This window comes from Rhinichthys klamathensis, unplaced genomic scaffold (genome assembly GCF_029890125.1).
Source record: "Rhinichthys klamathensis goyatoka isolate OS25496 unplaced genomic scaffold, OSU_Roscu_1.1 h1tg000191l_1, whole genome shotgun sequence".
NCBI classification, from domain to species: domain Eukaryota; kingdom Metazoa; phylum Chordata; class Actinopteri; order Cypriniformes; family Leuciscidae; genus Rhinichthys; species Rhinichthys klamathensis.
Genome location: NW_026606717.1, coordinates 3,697,630 through 3,717,916, shown reverse-complemented (window position 1 = coordinate 3,717,916; position 20,287 = coordinate 3,697,630). Strand labels below are relative to the sequence as shown.

Here is a 20,287-nt window from a genome sequence, read left to right as displayed (position 1 = left end):
AAAGAAAAGGTTGCCTCTCTTAACTGGTAATGTCATAATGAAGCGGTTTACACGAGTCAAAACGATACCAGACAACATCAGACGTGTTCTTTCCAGCTTGTTTGTGCAAAACAGCATAACTGTTCTTCACTGGAAGCCTCCTGTATTGATCAAGATCTCTGCTGTTAAAACTGTTCACATGACAGAAGGTTCCTCCTTCCTGGTGCAGGTATCCAGTTTGATTCTCTAAAGGTGACATTCTCACACACTCATCAAGTTCCCATCTGCTAGGCTAGATAAATGCATGCGTCACTAAACTTCAATGGCATTTCAGAATAGCCTATGTGAGACAGAGAGAGAAATATGCTGTGCATGTCGGATATGGATGCTTATGTATATTTAAAAGCAAAATGGTTAGATAAAGTCAATCAAATCACAGCAAAGTCATGATCATGCTACAATTCCCTGAAATGTTAGCTCTGTCTACAGAAACAGTACTACAAAAATAGGCTGATATAGCCTGGCATTAAGCAGGCCTAACTTGACATGTTTTTAAAAATGTGCAATTCTGAATGGCTATTTATCTCAGATATTTAAGCCAAAAGCAATGTGACTTCAGTTTCCATTACAGAGAGAACTGAAAATGAGTCTACTCCACACATAACGAGTATCAAAATATGAAACGACAGAAGGAATAAAGCACATCATTAAGATAATACAACAATGAGAAAGGCCAAGTGAACGAGGAACAATCAGAATTTGCAATCGAGGCCAAGGAAATAAAAAGAGAACAGATAAAACAGGAATTCAAACAAAAAGTGATTTATAATATATAATCTAGAGAAGTAATTGCTGTTGCTTACTCGTGCCATTGCAATAACTAGATGGTAGCCTACAGTAGGAGAACCTATTAAAATATTTATTGAAAATATCATTATTGATCATTAAAATGTATCCTATGGTAGGTTGAAAATACGTGCCTGAATGCTTAAACTGATTACATTCAGCATTAGCAACACTTTACATCACTATTCACTACTATACTATAGCCTAATAATAAAGCAAGATGTGGTTCATAAAAGTATTATATAAAATAAAAAATTGACTTGGGCTAGAATATATCAAATATGTAACAATTGCTCCCAAAAAAAAAAAAAAAGTAAAATTACACGAACATGAATATGCCACTTCACCACAAAGGTAAACAAGGACAAAAAAAGTGTCAATTTTAGGGACGCAAAATTTGTCCCCAAAATTGCTAGACAATCACATCCTTGAAAACGCACTAAGCATTCAATACACAGCATAAGCAGTAACAGCACATTCGAAAGATACAAAAACAAGCGCAAAATATAAACAAATACGTATCATTGAGACACTATGTGATATGCATTTAGAGATATTTTAACATGCAAATGGTCGCTAACCTCCATATAAGCACATCGAATCTCGTAAATATACAAACCGATAGATCCACATTGACAAAGAATGGGAAGAGCAGCGTAGACTCGGCGATCAATATTCAGGCTGAGCTCTGAGACGATGCTGTTTGAAAGTGGTCTATTAAATAGCGGTGACTACGCTGATAGGTGACCTGTATTGTCCTTAGGCCAGGTGACTATCATGAATGACGCTTTAAATAGGTATGGAGAAGAGTACACGGGCTGCTGGCCAGTCCAGCGTGTGTTACGCAATGTCAACACTGTGAGAAGAGGAATGCGGCGCTGAATGCGGCTCACAACAAGGGAATGCCCAGCTCGATAAGACAGCACTTTAATTAACTGATTACTTGTCATAACAGAGGCATAATTTATATAATGAGGAAGCAAATTATACTACAAGCCCCTAAAAGGCTTGTTTTATTTAGTTATCAAAGCCTGCTGTTGGAAACAGTGCAGTGAAACTGGGAGGGAGTGTCATTGCAATAATATGCGACACTGGACATTGTCTTGTAAACAATGTGGTAAACTGATATTATTACTGACAAATTAAGTAAAAAATCGAATGCTAATTCAAAAAATTACATTTCAGGGGAAAAAAATCATCATGATTTCCCTCATCTATTGGTTTAATCCTTAATCCTTCAAAGAAGGGCACAAGTTTGCAAAGTTTAAACATTTGGCTAACGTTAGTTAGCTAAACACTAATAATTGAGCAGCCATTCTACATTGAGTTTTATGAATGCCAAAGTAGTTTCACCAAAATAAATCAAGTTTGTTCAACCTGCATGCTGGCATAAATTAAGCTGCCGTTACCTAACCAGCAACAAAACTCTCTCACATTAGTGACACCGGCTATTTGAGAGAAGACTCGTTTAAAGAGGGTATAGTTTCAGTTTGGCTGTTTTACAGGATTTAACAACGTGAAAAGTTGTAGACCAGAACCCAACTTAGCCATATTAGCCACATATTAGCTGAGCAGTTCGTGGAATGTTAGCCAACTTAATACGACGACAAAATAACGACACAACCGCAACGAGACATCTGTAAGGTCCTGACAAGAATAGATAAACGGCTCGTTTGAGGGTGTAACGTTAGTTGAACTCACCCGTCCACCAGGCCAGGTTTGATTGGACTCCAGGAGAAATCCTCAGCGTGCTAATGTGGCTAACTTAGCCCACACCAGCAATCCTGGGAGGAACAGTTAGTGAGAATTCAGGAGAAACGTGTAAACAAATTCTCTTCTTGTTTATTCCTTTGGACCTTCGACAGCTCGTATAGTTGAGAAGAGTCGGTTTATTTACAGTATCCAGGCCGTCCGGGCTGACAGTGTCGAAGGTGATGACTCACAGGGAATATAAACTAAATCAGCTGTGGCCAGTTTACAGCTAACTCTCCACTCCCAGTCAGTCACTTCCAAAAAATGGCGGCGGGTATTTTCACCTCCTTCCCTTCGTGGAAAACACGGGAGAAATGCTGTGGGTAGCTCTTTAAACAACACCACGGGCACTCTCTGTATCCACCCGAGATATGACAGCCCTTCAATGTCGCCTCGGCCGTAAAAGTTATTCATGCGTGGCCCGTCTGTCTTGTTGTGGCCGGGCAGCAGTGATTTTCATCTCTCTCTCTCACCTCACTCTCTCTGCTCCTACTGCAATCCAACCAGCACCGAGGCGATGTTCGATTCGTGAACAAATCGTTCTTTTGAAACGGATCTTTTCAATGAATCGGTTGAACCGGTTTAGAAAAATAGTATACAAATCTTGCTTGAATCGGTCCGGTCTCAAGGCAATTACCAATTCATAGAGATGATGGAGCAAAAAAATATAGCCTATGTAAATTGTATGTAAAACGTTGTACAATTGTTACCTGTAATTGTAAATGAGATGTAATTTAATCTTACAAATACAGTTTACAAAATTATTTGTGAGTTATAGCATTCAAATCTACCGTTCCCCTAACGTTCCCGTATGGTTCCCATTTGGTTATTTTTTTGGGAACCAAACAAGAACGTTCTATGAACGTTCCCTGAATGTTATTTTTAGGTTTAATTTTATAACCTAAGGAGAACGTTCTGGGAATGTTCCCTGTGGGTTATTTTTAGGTTCTATTTTTATAACTTAAAGGGAACGTTCCCATAAAGTTTCCAGAACGTTCCCCTAACATAAGGGAACGTTCTATTTACGTTAAGAAAACTTTCCTGGATCACCAATAGGGAACGTTCTGGGAACCAAAAACTAACGTTCCCAGACCATAAAATTGTTAGCTGGGTAATAGCCGATTTGCAGAAACGTTTGTTTGTGGTGCCGTCACAAAATCTGCGTGGGGAAATCTTACGCACTCTTGCGAAATTCCAGATTGAGTGAATTCATATGACCGAATTTCACGGTTGAAAATTCACCGAACAATGGTAAATGTGAATTTCGCCTGCGAAAATTCTCCAATGGTAAATGTGAATTTGGCTTGCAAAGATTTTGATTTCAATGCACTCTTTTCACGGAATATGATTGTGTTTCCATTGTTATCAACATCGCAAATCTAGTAAAGTCATATTTCTCTCTTCTGACTGCTGTAATCAATCTCTCTATATATTTTTTTCTGCAGGTGGCTTTATTGGTAAGTTTTAGAGTAGGCTATGTTACGCTGCAGGGATCTGAATTGCTCGAAGGAACCGATCCATGTGGGAATGAGTCAGAGCATTTACAACAGGCTGGGCGGGGTCAAAACAAGTACCAAGCTGTGAGGTGTCTTCTTCAGTAGTTACTGAAATAAATGATTTATTACTGAATCTTCATTGTAATGGAAGCACAGAAGGCTTAGCCAAAAAGCTCTGAGCAGTTAATATCCATTAACAAACCATGGTTCCAAATCACCCATATTATAACTTTAATCAATATGCCCCAAGCCCATTAGACATTACTTTCTCTTTCTACAGGAAATGTTTGGTTGTGTGTAGGACAGAGGACTCGTTCAGTGTTTTTATCCTTGGTGAGAGTGAGAGACTGTGCAGTTGTAGTGTGCTGAGCTTCTTAGCTGATTAACATGTAACTTTAGGCTTGGTTTCCACATATAGCTCTAAGCCACCTGCCGGTCATCAAATTCATATGTTCCCACACCGCAGATAATAACCCACTCAAAGAATCAAACCCGAAAAGCATTGCTTTTCTGTTTCCTTCTGCTTCACTTACACTAATATGGCATGACAAGTATCCATACCTGGAAAACATGCCCAGACTGTCTCATAACTGTGAAAGACAGGCAAAACTGGTTTTATGGTTAACTCTATCTGTTGTGATTGACACAGATGGGTTGGCACACATCCTTGTCTTTATTGTTGACAGGCTTTTTTGTGCGTGTTAAAGCAGCCTGCCCTGTACACATTATAGGCCTATATATCTTTCCGGCATAAATTCAACAAGGTGCTGGAGATTTTGGTCCATATTGACATGATAGCATCACGCAGTTACTGCAGATTTGTCTGATGTGAATCTCTCGTTCCACCACAGCCCAGTCTCATCCCAAGACGTCATATGTCTGACGCTTTTGACCATACGTCAACATCCGACGTTTTAGGGTACCCTTTAACGTCAGTATATGACGCTATGAAATCCTAACCCTACCCCAGACCTAAACCTACCCGCGTCATCTAACTGACGCTAAAGGTAAAGCGTCAGACATATGACGCCCTAGGATCGTCATCTAACTGACGTTAAAGGGTACCCTAAAACGTCGGATGTTGACGTATGGTCAAAAGCGTCAGTCATATGACGTCTTGGGATGAGACTGTGTTATCCACCACATCCCACAGGTGCTCTATTGGGTTGAGATCTGGTGACTGTGGAGGCCATTTGAGCAAAGTGAACTCATAGTCATGTTCAAGAACCCAGTTTGAGATGATTTGAGCTTTGTGACATGCTGCATTATCCTGCTGGAAGTAGAAATAGCCAATATGGGTACACTGTGGTCATAAATGGATGGACATGCAGGTAGGCTGTGGTGTTTAAACGATGCTCAATTGTTACAAAAAGGCCCAAAGTGTGCCAACAAAATATCCCAAAATATCCCCAAAATATCACCGTGCACAAGCACCAGCCTGAACCGTTGATACAGGATGGATCCATGCTTTCATATTGTTTATGCCAAATTCTGACCCCCATCTGAATGTTGCAGAAGAAATTGAGACTCATCAGAACAGGCAACCTTTTTCCAGTCCTCTATAGTCCAATTTTGGTGAGCCCGTGTGAATTGTAGCTTCAGTTTCCTGTTCTCTCTGACAGGAGTACTTCAAGGTTCGACATGTTGTGTGTTCAGAGAGGCTCTTCTGCAGACCTCAGTTGTAACGAGTGCTTTTTTGAGTTACCGTAGCCTTTCTATCAGCTTGAACCAGTCTGGTCATCAACAAGGCAATTTCGCCCACAGAACTGCCACTCAATGGGAATTTTGTCTTATTCTGTCCATTCTCTGTAAAGATGGTTGTGCCATCCATCCATCCATCTTCTTCCGCTTATCCGGGGCCGGGTCGCGGGGGCAGCAGTCTAAGCAGAGATGCCCAGACTTCCCTCTCCCTGGACACTTCCTCCAGCTCTTCCGGGGGGACACCGAGGCGTTCCCAGGCCAGCCGGGAGACATAGTCTCTCCAGCGTGTCCTAGGTCTTCCCCGGGGTCTCCTCCCAGTGGGACGTGCCCGGAACACCTCCCCGGGAAGGCGTCCAGGAGGCATCCGGAACAGATGCCCGAGCCACCTCAGCTGACCCCTCTCGATGTGGAGGAGCAACGGCTCTACTCTGTGCTCCTCCCGAGTGACCGAGCTTCTCACCCTATCTCTAAGGGATCGCCCAGCCACCCTGCGGAGAAAGCTCATTTCGGCCGCCTGTATCCGGGATCTTGTCCTTTCGGTCATGACCCAAAGCTCATGACCATAGGTGAGAGTAGGAACGTAGATTGACCGGTAAATCGAGAGCTTTGCCTTACGGCTCAGCTCCTTCTTCACCACAACAGACCGGTACATCGACCGCATTACTGCAGAAGCTGCACCGATCCGTCTGTCAATCTCCCGTTCCATCCTTCCCTCACTCGTGAACAAAACCCCAAGATACTTAAACTCCTCCACTTGAGGAAGGATCTCTCCACCAACCTGAAGTGAGCAAGCCACCCTTTTCCGACTGGTGGTTGTGCGTGCCGTAAAAATCCCAAAGATCAGTTGTTTCTGAAAATCAGCCCATCTGGCACCAACAACTATGCCACGTTCAAAGTCACTTCACTCACCTTTCTTCCCCATTCTAAATATGTACCATTAAGTGCTTTAATTTCTTGCCACATTCAACATTTGTACCTTTGATATTGTTTTTTATGAAGGTAAAATAATGCCATAAAGAATCGCATGCGCAGGGTAAGATTTGTGAAAGTACATAAGATTGCAAGCGTAAAATAAATGTGCATGTGCAAGAGAAGATTTGTAAAGGTGTAAATCGCCCTTCAAGTGTAAGAAAAAAATATTTGCAGCATTTAATTGTTATTCGTAAGTGTAATTCATGTATTTTGAAGCTGCAGCTTCATGATAACGCAACATAAATAAGATCTGTATTCTTCAGACTTTCATTTTTCCGCGCTTACACTTTTGGCACGGTTTTTGCGCACATATGCGTCCAAAAGCATTGCAAGCATGTGAACAGCAATCTGCAAGCGAAAACAACAGGAACTGCAAAACAGATGAATTGCGTAAAATCAAACTTTGTGTAAAAATAAATAAACTGTTGTGTGCATGGGGTAAAAAAGTTCCCGAAATAACCCGATCTGTACAGTTGCGTCCCTCTTTCCCATGCGCTTCCAGTTTTGGCACGATTCTCTCACTCACTGAGTTTTGCAAGCGTGAAGAGGAGGGCGGGTCCACCTTCATCATGTAGCCAATCAAATGAGCTTCTCGCTGACACTCGATTTACTCTGATCTGATTGGTTCAATAAACACGCCAGTCACCAGAACACATCTTTATCTTCATTTGGCTCAGAAATGTTCTCATTGCCGAAATGGTACTTTTCGGCAATGAGATATTTATAGTAGATAGTAGATATTTTATATGAAAAAAAAAAAGACTAGTATAGTATGGATCATATCATTAATTCAGACCGATTCATTCAAATACTGATTCATTCAGTTCGGGGGAAACACCACCTGTTACTGTTAAACTGTACAGCTCAAGGAGCAAAATTATGGCGGGGCGATGTGTGTCTGAGCTGAAATGCTGTAAAAAAAAAAAAAAAGCCCATGTATGAGATCATTTTATTATAATTATAATTTTGTTAATTTTATTTTACTGATAACAACCATAGTGCCTTATTATAATTAACTGAGTAGTTTATCGATTAATATTAAGAACTTGACATATATGCTGATGTATAGCTTACCTATTTAATAAGGTTTGGGTAGATATAACATCAATTTATAGGGGGGAATATCACCACGACCATGGGCACGACAGGTGCTGTTTGATGGGCATGATGATGCTTCTGTCCTCCACTGCATGGGGTGATATGCGTAGCTCACTAGCTGCGTTTACATGAGCCCCTTTTGTTTTGATTTAAGAATAATTCCAAATTGATGACTTGTGATTAATCAGTATCTAAGAGCAGCATCTATTGTCACCTGTTATGCATACGAAATTATGAAACGCGAATGTAAACCGTGTATTGAGTCGCGTTTCAAACTCATTGATCAATATGCTTGCGTAGGAGTCAGTGAAATGTGCGCTGGTTTCTCTCCGCGTTCTGCGCTGGTGTGCGAGTCTCATCGACAATAAACGCAAGCTCTTATCAGCCCTATCCACCGCGTTTACATTGTTATTAATAGTGGATACTTTCATGCGCTTCCATGTCCAAGTGTCTGCTATCAGACCCGTTGAAGTGCAGTTTCTGTTCATGTGTGCTATGTGTGTTAACCCTATATAGCCTACCCTACATAAAGTTAGGGTGATATACATGACTTAAAATGTGATATTGTCCGCACACCTCTTGCGTTTCGTTTGGTCACACACCACAAGGTGTAACTGTGGCCTCAAAGCTTCAGCACTGCCACTCTGAGCTCGATTGCTGATGTCTGAGGTAAAACACGCCCCCTTCATTAGCATACGGACAAAGAAATGTCGAAATAAATAAATGTGGAAATAAATAAATGTGGAAATAAATAAATGTATAAATAAATAAAATGTGAAAATAAATAAATGTAGACAAAAACAAATATACATAAATGAATGTGGAAATAAATAAGAGTGGAAATAAATAAATGAATAAATATATAAATAAAAAAATAAATACATGTGTGAAAAAATACAATTATACATAAATAAGGAAATAAAAGTTAAATACTAATTTTTTTTATTTTTTTACATTTCTTTGTATATTTATTTATGTATTTATTCATGTATTTTTGCTTTTTTACATTTATTCGTATATTTATTTATGTATTTATTTATTTTTAATTAAGTCAGCTTTGGCATTCCATAATTAATAACAATGTAAACGCGGTGGATAAGGGCTGATAAGAGCTTGCGTTTATTGTCGATGAGACTCGCACACCAGCGCAGAACGCGGAGAGAAACCAGCGCACATTTCACTGACTCCTACGCAAGCATATTGATCAATGAGTTTGAAACGCGACTCAATACACGGTTTACATTCGCGTTTCATAATTTCGTATGCATAACAGGTGACAATTCAAATGCTTAAAACACAACCCATATTTCATGCTGCTCTTAGATACTGATTAATCACAAGTCATCAATTTGGAATTATTCTTAAATCAAACAAAAGGGGCTCATGTAAACGCAGCTAGTGAGCCACGCATCTCACCCCATGCAGTGGAGGACATCATCATGCCCATTCAAACACCATTCCAATAAATGTGGAAATAAATAAATGTGGAAATAAATAAATGTGAAAATAAATAAATGTAGACATAAAAACAAATATACATAAATGAATGTGGAAATAAATAAAAGTGGAAATAAATAAATGAATAAATGTATAAATAAATAAATGTGTGAAAAATACAATTATACATAAATAAGGAAATAAAAGTATAAATACTCATTTATTTGTACTTTTTTACATTTCTTTGTATATTTATTTATGTATGTATTTATTTATGTATTTTTGCTTTTTTACATTTATTCGTATATTTATTTATGTATTTATTTATTTTTAATTAAGTCAGCTTTGGCATTCCATAGTATAGAGCCTAACAAAAAATGACAGGTGGCATTCAAGCTGGTGGCATATATAGTACATTTATTTTATAGTATATATTTGATTAGTGACCTACACATAGTGCAGAATCTAAAATATATCTGATTTACTTTCTAATGTAAATCTAATTGTGCAATACCTTATTGCATCACCTAGAGTTGTTTGACACATTGAACTCACTTCATACAGATTACATCTGGCAAACACTTATTAGGAAATAAGAATAATAATCTCAAAAATAATATAGCACAAAGAAAAAGACAGTCAGCAGAGTAGAAAGGTTGAGGAGAAAGGCATGTCTTGAGTTTTTGCTGGCCCATAACATTTGTAATTGTAATCATAATACCTCAGCCCTAAGCTTGTTAAAAGATGATATCTGGAACAGTTTAGAACAGTTTCCACAGTATTTTATGTATTTCATACTTCAATATTGTGTGTGTTACAAAGGTACACTTTTATGCAAACAAAAGCATGATATTTGTGCTGTCATCAGATCAATAGAGAATCTGAGTGTTATCAATCCCACCTGTTTACAAACACCTCCAAGCTATCATGTCATAAATAACAGCTGACCCTTATTCTATCATCTGTAGTTCAGTGAGGATTAATGGTTGCTGACATTGCAGATTACAGTATATCAAGTTCTATTGACTGGCTAGCTATCACCTCTTATGCAACATCCTAAATTGCTATAGAGGATGTCTTCGGATTAATGTAATAGGCTTATTGCATTATTCATTATTTTAAGCATATGTAGCTAATAGATTTTTCATGTCAGATTTAACCTAACATGTTTTCAAATTAAAGTTGTTTAACATTAACTTTGCTGCATTTGACTTCGCTACAAATACGGCTTATTTAATTTATGCATTTGGCATATGTTTTTATCCAAAGCGACATGCTTTACGGTATTGTCAGTTCTTGCTCTCCTTGGGAATCAAACCCATAACTTGGCATATGGTTTACTGTTCAAGCTACAAGATGGCTCTTTATTTCCTTTGTGTAACTCTTATTGTTCATTAATATTTAGTCATTTATATAATTTAGGTCTGGTTTCTGTACTGTGTTATGTTCTCATTTGTTAACATATTTAGTCTGCATTCATTTTCATACAACTTTTATTATTGATATTGTTTATTTCCTTAAATATAATTTATTTAATGGTTAATTTTAAACCATTATATAATTTTGAGTTGCTTTTTACTTTTTGCTGTTTATTTGGTCCAGTATTGCCTCTTGATTTGAATGTGTAATTATCATATAAGTTTAAATGTATTAACTGAGTGCCAAATATCACTGATCTCAAGTGCTAGTTCAATAAAAGTAGTTTCTTATGTTTTTTTGTATGTTCATGCTAGATCACTGGTTGGTTTATAAAAAGAACACTGTAAAACAAATGTTGTTTTAACTTTAAAAAGTAAGTGTTTTTGCTGCCTTCACATTTTCAGTTTAGTCAACTCAAATATCAAATATTGTCACTTAGTACAACTTCACATTTCAAGTTGACTAAACTTAAAATTTGAAGGTAGCAGAAACACTTAGCTACTTTTTTTTAAAGTTGAAACAATTTTTTTTTTACATTAAAATTGGAGTTTTTTGTAATGTCACAAAAATGTTAAAAATGATGGGCATAAATTACTTTGGATATGCTGTGATACTGATGTGCAGCCCTTACGTATTATATAGGGCTATATGTGCCTTGTAACAGTGAAACAATCTAAGCTCCACCACTCTAACAGTCTGTTCATCACCATGATTTTGCCAAGACATGTTGCTAGATCAACACATTTTGTTGAACCTCCTAGAACAACATTCCTGTCCAAAAATTTGTCCTAACCTTATCACTACCCCTAAATCTAACCCTTACCCTACCCATAACTTATCCCTAAAAACAGAGGGAAATGACAGGTGAATAACACTGACGTAGAAGCACCTAACCCTGGTTGTAAGCCTAAACTTGACATAAACTGTAAACTTGTCCCTCAAATCTGATTGGTTGATTAGAATGTTGTTCCAGGATCAAAAAAGATGTTGATTCAGCCAAGAACATTTTGTACTTGGTGAAATCACGTCCACCCAGTCCCAGTCTGTTCAACAACTGCAGGCTATTGATTGGGTTTTGACCTATGTTTTCATCTTCAAAACCAAAGTCACAAATTATGTATTTATTATCTCCTAATAATGGATCTCCCCGTATATTAGAGTACAAGTTAGCACAAAATAGAAGCTTAAAGCAAGAATTTATCACTATATATTTATATTACATTCCAGATCCATGTCTTAATCCATCCTGCAGTACAGACAACCAGTGTAATCAACCCTGCAAGTGATAGCACGCGCTGTCATGTCACGTGAGGAGGAGAACCACACCACAACAACGCTGTCGCTATAGAAACGAAATAGATCGTAAAGTGTTGAATGAGTGAACGCGCAGCGCGGGACTCGAGCTGTTTGGAAGTTGACAGACCTAAACATGAAACTGTTTTACTACTTGCTGAAAGATGTCACGCACAAAATCGAATATTATTCAAGGTTTTCGCCCTCACCGATGTCAATCAAGCAATTCCTGGATTTTGGTGAGTAATGAACCCTTGGGATAAACTCATGGAGTTAAAGAACCGCCAATAATGCAACAAATTGTATTTTTGATGTAGAATTGTCTCGTGCTGAACTTGAATCAGCGATTTCTGATGTGTGTCTCATTTTGAATAATTTGGTTTTAATTTCACCACATATTCTGTGTGATTAAATCAACACACTTGACATGCCTATATTAACCTTAAATGTTAAGGTCAAGTGAAAGCTAAAGCTCAGCATTGGCACTGCCATCAACTGAATAAAAATAGACTCGCCGTTACATATCACTCAGAACATCATGAACCTGGTCCAATTTTCAAAGGCTAAATAATACGTGCTGTATGAGTATATTAGGTACAATAGATATCTATAATAAATAAATGCATTATTATTATTACACAACTTGTATCTCAAGAGTCCAATGTGTGTGTGTGTTTTATGCATGATGTCAAGCATACACTACCAGTGAAAGGTTTGGAAAGACAAAGAAATATATATTACCTAGTGGATTAAAAAAAAACTGGAGTGTGCAGACAATTCACTACCTAAATCCCAACTTCCATTTGTGTTATTTCACCGATTGGGTGACTTCATTATTATTCTAAAATGTGGGAAATAGTAATTATAAACTTTCTACTGGTATAGTATCTTTTTACAGTCTATGTATAGTATATAATTTATATGTTAATATACTTGAGGTGTCACATTCCTTCTCAGTGCCCTTAATTGATTGATTATTGTAATTCATGGTCATTACTTTCTTATTATATTTATAATGACTTTGCTTTTTTTTTCTAATCTTTGGCATTAAACAATGGTTGTAATACTGCTGTGTCACTCATACATACAGACTAAACAGGCGCATCATTGCATAACAAAGAATAACTTGTTCTTGCTTCTTGTTTAACCAGGCAGGGAAAATGCATGTGAAAAAACCTCCTACATGTTTCTGCGGAAAGAACTGGCAGTGAGGTTGGCCAATACGATGAGGGAAGTTACCTTGTTGCCCCCCAATCTTCAGAGCCAGCCGTCCGTCAAACTGGTGGAGTCCTGGTGAGGAGGGCAGGGCTCAGTGAGGGCCAGGCAGGGACGGATAAACGCACGGGCCAACCGGGCACTAGTCTATAGGGGCGGCCTGGACAAGCTGCCGGGGGTGGGAGAGTGATGATAGGGGTTGGGGGGCGGGGCTGTCGACTTACCCACCACCACCACCCGCTCAACGAGAAATCGGAGTGCTACGCTGCACCACTTAAACCCATACGCAATGAGAAATCGGAGCACTGGGGGCCTTTTGAAAGGTCAGTGGCCAGGGCACGACTGCGTCATCCGTCCCTGTTGCCAGGTGTGATGATGAGTGTGAGCTGTGAGTAAGCTGTGAGTAACAGTGACTGGGTTTGGTGTAAAGTGCTCAGAGCGAGTGTTCTGAATACATATGTGACAGTAGCATCACATAAGTTATAAAGCATTATTCCACGATTGATTAATAGTATATGCGACATTGTTGTCAAGTGCATGGCGTCCAGTGATCATCTTAAAACCGTTTTAATTCCATCTTTGTATAAAATATCTAAAAGTCTGGCTGTCTGAACAGATATTGAGATCTTAAAGGTTGGTTCACCCGAAAATGAAAATTCTGTCAGTAATTATACTCACCCTCATGTCGTTCCAAACCCGTAAGACTTTCGTTCATCTTCAGAACTCAAATTAAGAACTAAATCCGAGAGCTTTCGGTCCCTCCATTGACAGTTATGCAATGCTCTTTGACGCTTCAAAAAGTTCATAAAGAGATCGTAAAACGAATCCATATGAATTAAGCGGTTTAGTCCAAATTGTCTGAAGAGACTCAATCGCTTTATATGACGAACAGATTTAATTTAGGCTTTTATTCACATAAGTCCCCCTGTGGTGAAAATCAGGCTTTTAATGTTTTTTATATTTCTATGTGGTGTTTTTAATATGCTTTAAGACAAACCATGTGCAAATTCATAAGTCAACACCATTGCTGAGTATTTTGTCCTTAAAACCCTCAGTTGAACCAAAGACAGTCTGAAAACTTTTGAAATCGCTGGTGTTTCTGACGTCACAAACTACTAACCAATCACGTGAATGAGTGGATCTCTGAGCTGGTGCGAGGGAGTGGAGGCGGGGATAATTTTCATATTCATATAACTGTGTATGCTAAATGAGGCAAGGGTGTAGAGTTACATTCAAGCTATTTTAAGGCATGAAGACTTTTTTTTTTCAAGGAAAAAACTTTTAAATGTCATTTTGGTGATCAAAGATTATTGACTACAGGGGGACTTTCAAATATAAACATTCATCAACTCACACATCAGATCTGGTAACCGGAAGCTCAATGAGGTTCATTCTCGTGTTACGCAGCACGTTTGAGCTTCAACAATAACCAATGAGGTTCATTCTTGTGTTACACAGAACTTCATGAGCATCCGCAAGAGGATTGTTCTTGTGCATCAAGCAGGTTTGATTTAGCTTCTGTTTATGTTCGCTGATCAATGTTTAAATTCAAACTTCATCATATAAAGCGATCGAATCTCTTCAGAAAATTTGGACTAAACCGCTCAATTCATATGGATTAGTTTTGCGAGATCTTTAAAAACATTTTGAAGCGTCAAAGTGGTAGTTGCGTAGACTGTCAATGGAGGGACAGAAAGCTCTCAGATTTCATCAAAAAGATTTGTGTTCTGAAGATGTCTTACGGGTTTTAACGAGATGAGAGTGAGTAATTAATGACAGAGTTTTCATTTTTGGGTGAACTATCCCTTTAAAAATGTGTCTCAGACTGGAAAAGAAAGAACAGGTTGAGAACATTAAATTATGGGACACAGCACACTGAATGATTTTTTTATGAATAAAGTAAAGATTATTGGAATACATTTACAAGAAAATACTATTTGAGTCTTTCTACGTCAATTCAAAATTTCTCTTTTAACTCAATGTGTTGCTTGTCATTTGTCTTTGTAATTATTTGTTCGCTTTACTAGCAATTTATGAGTGAAAATCAAAGTAAATTGAAAGTAAATTTTCAGCATTGTAGTTGCAGTGTGCTCTGCCATATTTTGCTTAATTTTTGCTGATCAGTCATCTAGATATGCAGTGCATGCTGTGCAGACTCATACATTATACATGAAGAACTTTTAACATCCATGGAATCTTTCCATTACACAAAAGGTTCTTTACAGCTGAAAAAGGTTCTTCACACTAAAAATTGTTCACTGTTCACTCTCACTGAGCCACATACGCCACCTAGTGGTTATGAGAGGAATGACAGGATAGTTTTAAAGAAAGGAAGCCAGTGGTATACCATACGTTTTTTTTTTGTGGTATCAGGTACAGCAGGAGCTTTGAAGAGCTGTTAGAATACGAGACAAGAAGTCCAGAAGATCCCCACACCCTTAATGAGTGAGTCTCCAACCTTTGCAAACGTGCTGTCCTGTTTTTCAGCAAACACAATTTTGCCAGGGAAAGTGTAAAATTATTGTCTTTATTTCTTGCCTAAAGGTATGTGTATTAAATGTGTATTTGTACTAAAAATGCATGTTTAGCTCTATTAATTTTACCAAAATACTGCAGTATAGTAGCATAATGGATCACACTTGGCAGGTTTGTTCGATTGAAACGAACTCTCATGCGATTGCTCTGTTAGTGTGGTTCATTTAAATAAGTGTGAAAGCAGCCATCCGAACAAATGGACTGAAAAACATCCGCTTCCAAATTAATTCTGCTGCAGTACGACTGAAATATGAATGCAATCTAAATGACCCAAAGCAAGATGTGAGGTCTTATCTCGCCATAAGAGCTATATGTTGTCTATTACAGTTTGTTACAATTCCTGCTGCCGTTTTGACTCCTTTACATATATAAGCTCTTCGTGAGTTCTCAGCTGGTAAAAATATCTACGCACACATACAACAACAAGCACTTTTAGCCCAGCACACAGCATTGTTAGGTATTTTCAGTAAGTTCCGTCACAAAATACGTCATAAAAGCCCTTTTTTCTGCATTTTTAAGTTCTGTGTTAAAAATGCTAAGTGAACCAGGTATCAGTTTCTTAATAAACTGCAAGTGTGATGTCTCAATAACTAAAGTCTTCCAGTATAAATAACTTCTTATTGTGGGCTTCAGCTTCCTAGAGATCCTGATTAAGATTCGGAACAGGCACAATGACGTGGTGCCCACCATGGCCCAGGGTGTCATCGAATATAAAGAGAAGTTTGGTTTCGACCCCTTCATCAGCAGCAATGTGCAGTACTTCCTTGACCGCTTCTACACCAATCGCATTTCTTTCCGCATGCTCATCAACCAGCACAGTGGGTGACATCACATTCATGTTGGATAAATGTTAAGTAATTAAATACGACAGAAGAAATGTCCTGATACCAATTAGAAACTGGGATCTCAAGCTCCTGAAGTATGGCAATAAGCAGCCCTTTTAATCTGTTTCAGCTCTTCTGTTTGGCGATGCCACTTTTCTTGCACAACCAAAACACATCGGAAGCATCGACCCAGCCTGCAATGTTGCTGAAGTGGTGAGAGGTAAGTTAAAAGATACTTAAAATGCACAGATACATAACATAAACCATTTTGAAGATTCTGATATCTCCTTCCAGATGCATATGAGACAGCAAAGATGCTTTGTGAGCAGTACTACATGATGGCACCTGAACTAAAGATCGGGGAATTCAACTGTGAGAATGTGATCTCTCTTATTGTCTTAATAACATATATCAAAATCATAGTTGTTTTTTTAATCTATCTGTGCCTTCTTGTCTTATCTCACTCTATCTGCTAGCCAAAACCCCAAAGAAGCCTATACAGGTGGTCTATGTGCCCTCTCATCTTTTCCACATGCTGTTTGAGCTCTTCAAGGCAAGAGAAATAGACAGTGGGGTCATTTGAAAGGAGATGGGAAACTGGGTAACACTTTACAGTAAGGTTCAATTCGTTAACATTAGTTTATGCATTAGGTGCAAACAATGAAGAAATTGACAAACAACATTTACAGCATCTATTAATCTAGGTTAAAGCTAATTTATAAATATAGCATTATTCATTTGTGTTTAGTCATAATACATTAGAAGAAAACAAACAACATTTATTTTATTTATTTAAACATTTAAGGGCAGATATACAAAATTCTGTCATGAAACTCTAGATGGCACAGGGTGATACCGTAGGTCCTTAACTCAATCTGCTTGCAATCACATTGGCTGCATCCGAAATCACATACCATACATATAGTACTATATAGTAGGTGAAAAACAGTATGTGACCAGAAGTATGTCCAAATTCACTGAACAAAGAGTAGGCGAAAAGTACCTGATGACCTACTTTTTCAGGTGAAATTCTGAAGTGTGCATATGATGGACACTTTTTCTGTCCCATGAGGCCACGGGAGAGGATTTGTGAATGGGAGTAAAGCGTAACTGACACAGGTCACATGATAATGACAACAATGAGAATGTAGTATGCCTGGATTAAATTCATACTACACACTCTCATACTATATAGAACATACTTTTTTAGCGGTCATGAAGTAATTACTTATTCAAAATAAGTACATGTATGCGATTTCGGATTCAGCGATTGTTCTCTGTAGGGCACAGCTGGTTCCTGCTGTATCAGTTGCCAATGAGCTTGCTGCTCAACTGTCAAATACTTGGTCAGCGTTTGCTGTTATTAGTTTGCAGCGTGCCTTTAGAAAAAGTTTGCAGCGCATTTCCAGTATTCAACATCTAATACAAATGAACATTATTTTACTCCTTATCACTGTGCATTATTGCGTGGTCTGCCTTTTAATTCCTAAATCAGAACAAGTTAAAGTGAAATATGCTTCACACATGTATACACATTCAACCATATTTTGCTGTCACGCTCTCTGTCTAGTCATCTATTAATCTTTCACATATACAAATAGGAGGATAGAGGGTTTTGACTGACAATTATCAAATGCCCTAAATTATCATACTACCATAGAGCTAACATAGTGGGCTTTCTAATTAGGTAAGTTTTAACCGTATTGGCTTAGGCACAAATAGCATAGGTCATTAAGCGCCCCAAAAGAAAACCTTCTTAGTTTACTGGTATGCATGCACTGGTATGTAGGCACATACTGTATGTAGCTAACACCATCACTAGATAATTGTACAATAACTACAATAACTCATGTTATGTATTTTAATTAAAATCAAATTATTTAAAAAATGCATTACTGTAGAAATCTATGTGTAGAAATTTAACTCCAAATTGTAAAAAATTATTAGTATATGTAACCTAGATTAATAAATGCTATTAAAGTATTTTTCATTTTATGTAATGGATTAAATAACGTTAACAAAATGAACCTTATATTGAAGTGTCACGAAAAAGTTGCTTAGATTTTTAAGTGACGTTTTAAGTGGAATTAAATGAGGTGTTTCTCAAATGATCACGCTTTAGGTGGGCTTTTGTAAGCCATTTTATTCATTTTAATTTTATATATTTTTTGAGTAAGTCAGTATATTATGTACCGGTATGTATGTGCAGAATTCCATGCGGGCAACGGTAGAGCTCTATGAAAACAACAGTGAGGGTCTTTCTCCAGTGAAAGCAATGGTAACTCTGGGAAAAGAAGACCTCTCCATAAAGGTTCAACACATGCCTATTTCACAAAAACATGAATGTTTATGGAGACTTGCTTAAATCTCATAACACGTGCACTTTATTAATTTGATGCTTATGTGTCTGTCTTCTAAGATCAGTGATAAAGGTGGGGGTGTCCCTTTACGAAAGATTGATCGTCTCTTCAATTATATGTATTCCACTGCCCCAATACCACGTCTGGACTCCTCTCAAGCTGCTGTCCCACTGGTAAATACCCATCACAAAGCTTACGTCTGTGTTTATATGTATGTGTGGTTTCAAGCAACCTGTTTACATTGTCTCTGCAGGCTGGATTTGGCTATGGGTTGCCAATCTCCAGACTCTATGCGCGCTACTTTCAGGGAGACTTGAACTTGTACTCGATTGAAGGGCTCGGGACAGATGCAGTAATTCATCTTAAGGTAATTGCATTGACGTTTCTATCTGTGGGACACTTGGATTACAGTGGGTAAAAATATTAGCTTCGACTAGAAAGTCGCCGCCTCTCTCCACTCTCTCCAGGCTCTTTCGAGTGAATCTTATGAGCGTCTTCCAGTCTTCAATAAGTCAGCATGGCGACATTACCAGACAGGTCCTGAGGCTGATGACTGGAGTAACCCGAGCAGTGACCCACGAGATGCATCCACATATAAAGCCAAAAAATGACTTTAGTATAGCTGCTGCAGTAACTAGTAATGAACTGCTTACAGCTGCCAAGCTATACTGAACACTGCCAGATAAGGAAATTTGATTCTAGGCCTTTTTAGTACTTGCTTACTACCACTTCTAACTGTCTGAAAATAATACATTAAGTCGTGACGTAAGGAATGGTGTTTCCGGGTGCAAGCCTCTACTCGTTTCACTTGAGAATACTATCTCAACAGCCATTTATAGCCTATTTATTCATATTGCACGTTTAAGATAAGCATTTAAAAACTTAGTGTACACTACAGTCTCTGTGTAGTCTCATGGCATCCCGGGCATAAATATTTTAACAATTTATAAAAAGTTGAATCACTGTTTGGCCATCTGGGATTTCGGCATGGAGATAAAGGTTAGGAATCTAGGATCATGATTTTTTGGTAGTATTACAACCAACACACTGTGAGTGTATATTAGCAGTGTTTGAGTGCTTGGACCCGGAAGCGTTGACGTGTGACGTCAGACTTAATGAGTGAATAGTTTTACATCAGTGAGGGTGTGAAGGATGTTGGAAGAATGTTATGTGGAGAATACACCAGATTGTTAGTTTGATGTACCATGTGGCTTTTTCTTGCAATTTGCTTTATACACTGTAAAAAATATTAACCTGATTTATGACAAAAAAAAATATTTTGTCAAATCAACTTAGATGATTTATGTGGTTCAGATAACATTATATTTTGAGTTTCTCCTTCATTGTATTAACAACATTT

At 38.0% G+C, this 20,287-nt stretch overlaps 3 protein-coding genes across 5 annotated transcripts in view; 2 read left to right on the top strand and 1 right to left on the bottom strand.

Moving 5' to 3' along the window:
• Positions 1 to 3,054, bottom strand: part of taok1b (TAO kinase 1b) — a 45,357-nt gene extending 42,303 nt beyond the window's left edge. Inside the window, exon 1 of one of the 2 annotated variants that reach the window (XM_056262118.1) lies at positions 2,527 to 3,054. The gene's annotated coding sequence lies outside the window, so the exon portion shown is untranslated. Of the gene's footprint in view, positions 1 to 1,444; positions 1,634 to 2,526 lie in introns of those variants that run through there. The other variant, XM_056262119.1, reaches the window with a different exon arrangement.
• The window catches only part of ccdc82 (coiled-coil domain containing 82), a 152,136-nt gene that overhangs the window by 52,210 nt on the left and 79,639 nt on the right, over positions 1 to 20,287 (top strand). The window lies entirely within an intron of this gene.
• Positions 12,064 to 19,840, top strand: pdk3b (pyruvate dehydrogenase kinase, isozyme 3b). Of its 2 annotated transcripts, XM_056262133.1 has the most exons (11): positions 12,071 to 12,232; positions 13,145 to 13,286; positions 15,582 to 15,653; positions 16,377 to 16,561; positions 16,698 to 16,787; positions 16,862 to 16,939; positions 17,044 to 17,120; positions 18,777 to 18,878; positions 18,987 to 19,100; positions 19,181 to 19,294; positions 19,395 to 19,840. In XM_056262133.1, the coding sequence occupies exons 1-11, from the start codon at positions 12,130 to 12,132 to the stop codon at positions 19,536 to 19,538; spliced, it is 1,221 nt and encodes a 406-aa protein (XP_056118108.1). In that variant the 5' UTR covers positions 12,071 to 12,129; the 3' UTR covers positions 19,539 to 19,840. The 2 variants fall into 2 exon arrangements, with proteins under 2 accessions (XP_056118109.1, XP_056118108.1); XM_056262134.1 differs by lacking the exon at positions 13,145 to 13,286 and having other exon boundaries at positions 12,064 to 12,232.

What these genes read in the sequence shown, in the direction of transcription:
- pdk3b (XM_056262133.1), top strand. Translation starts at nt 12,130, where the DNA reads ATGAAACTGTTTTACTACTTGCTGAAAGATGTCACGCACAAAATCGAA. An exon ending in GTCAAACTGGTGGAGTCCTG is followed by an intron (nt 13,287 to 15,581) that starts GTGAGGAGGGCA and finishes TTGTGGTATCAG; the next exon opens with GTACAGCAGGAGCTTTGAAG. An exon ending in CTCAAGCTGCTGTCCCACTG is followed by an intron (nt 19,101 to 19,180) that starts GTAAATACCCAT and finishes TTGTCTCTGCAG; the next exon opens with GCTGGATTTGGCTATGGGTT.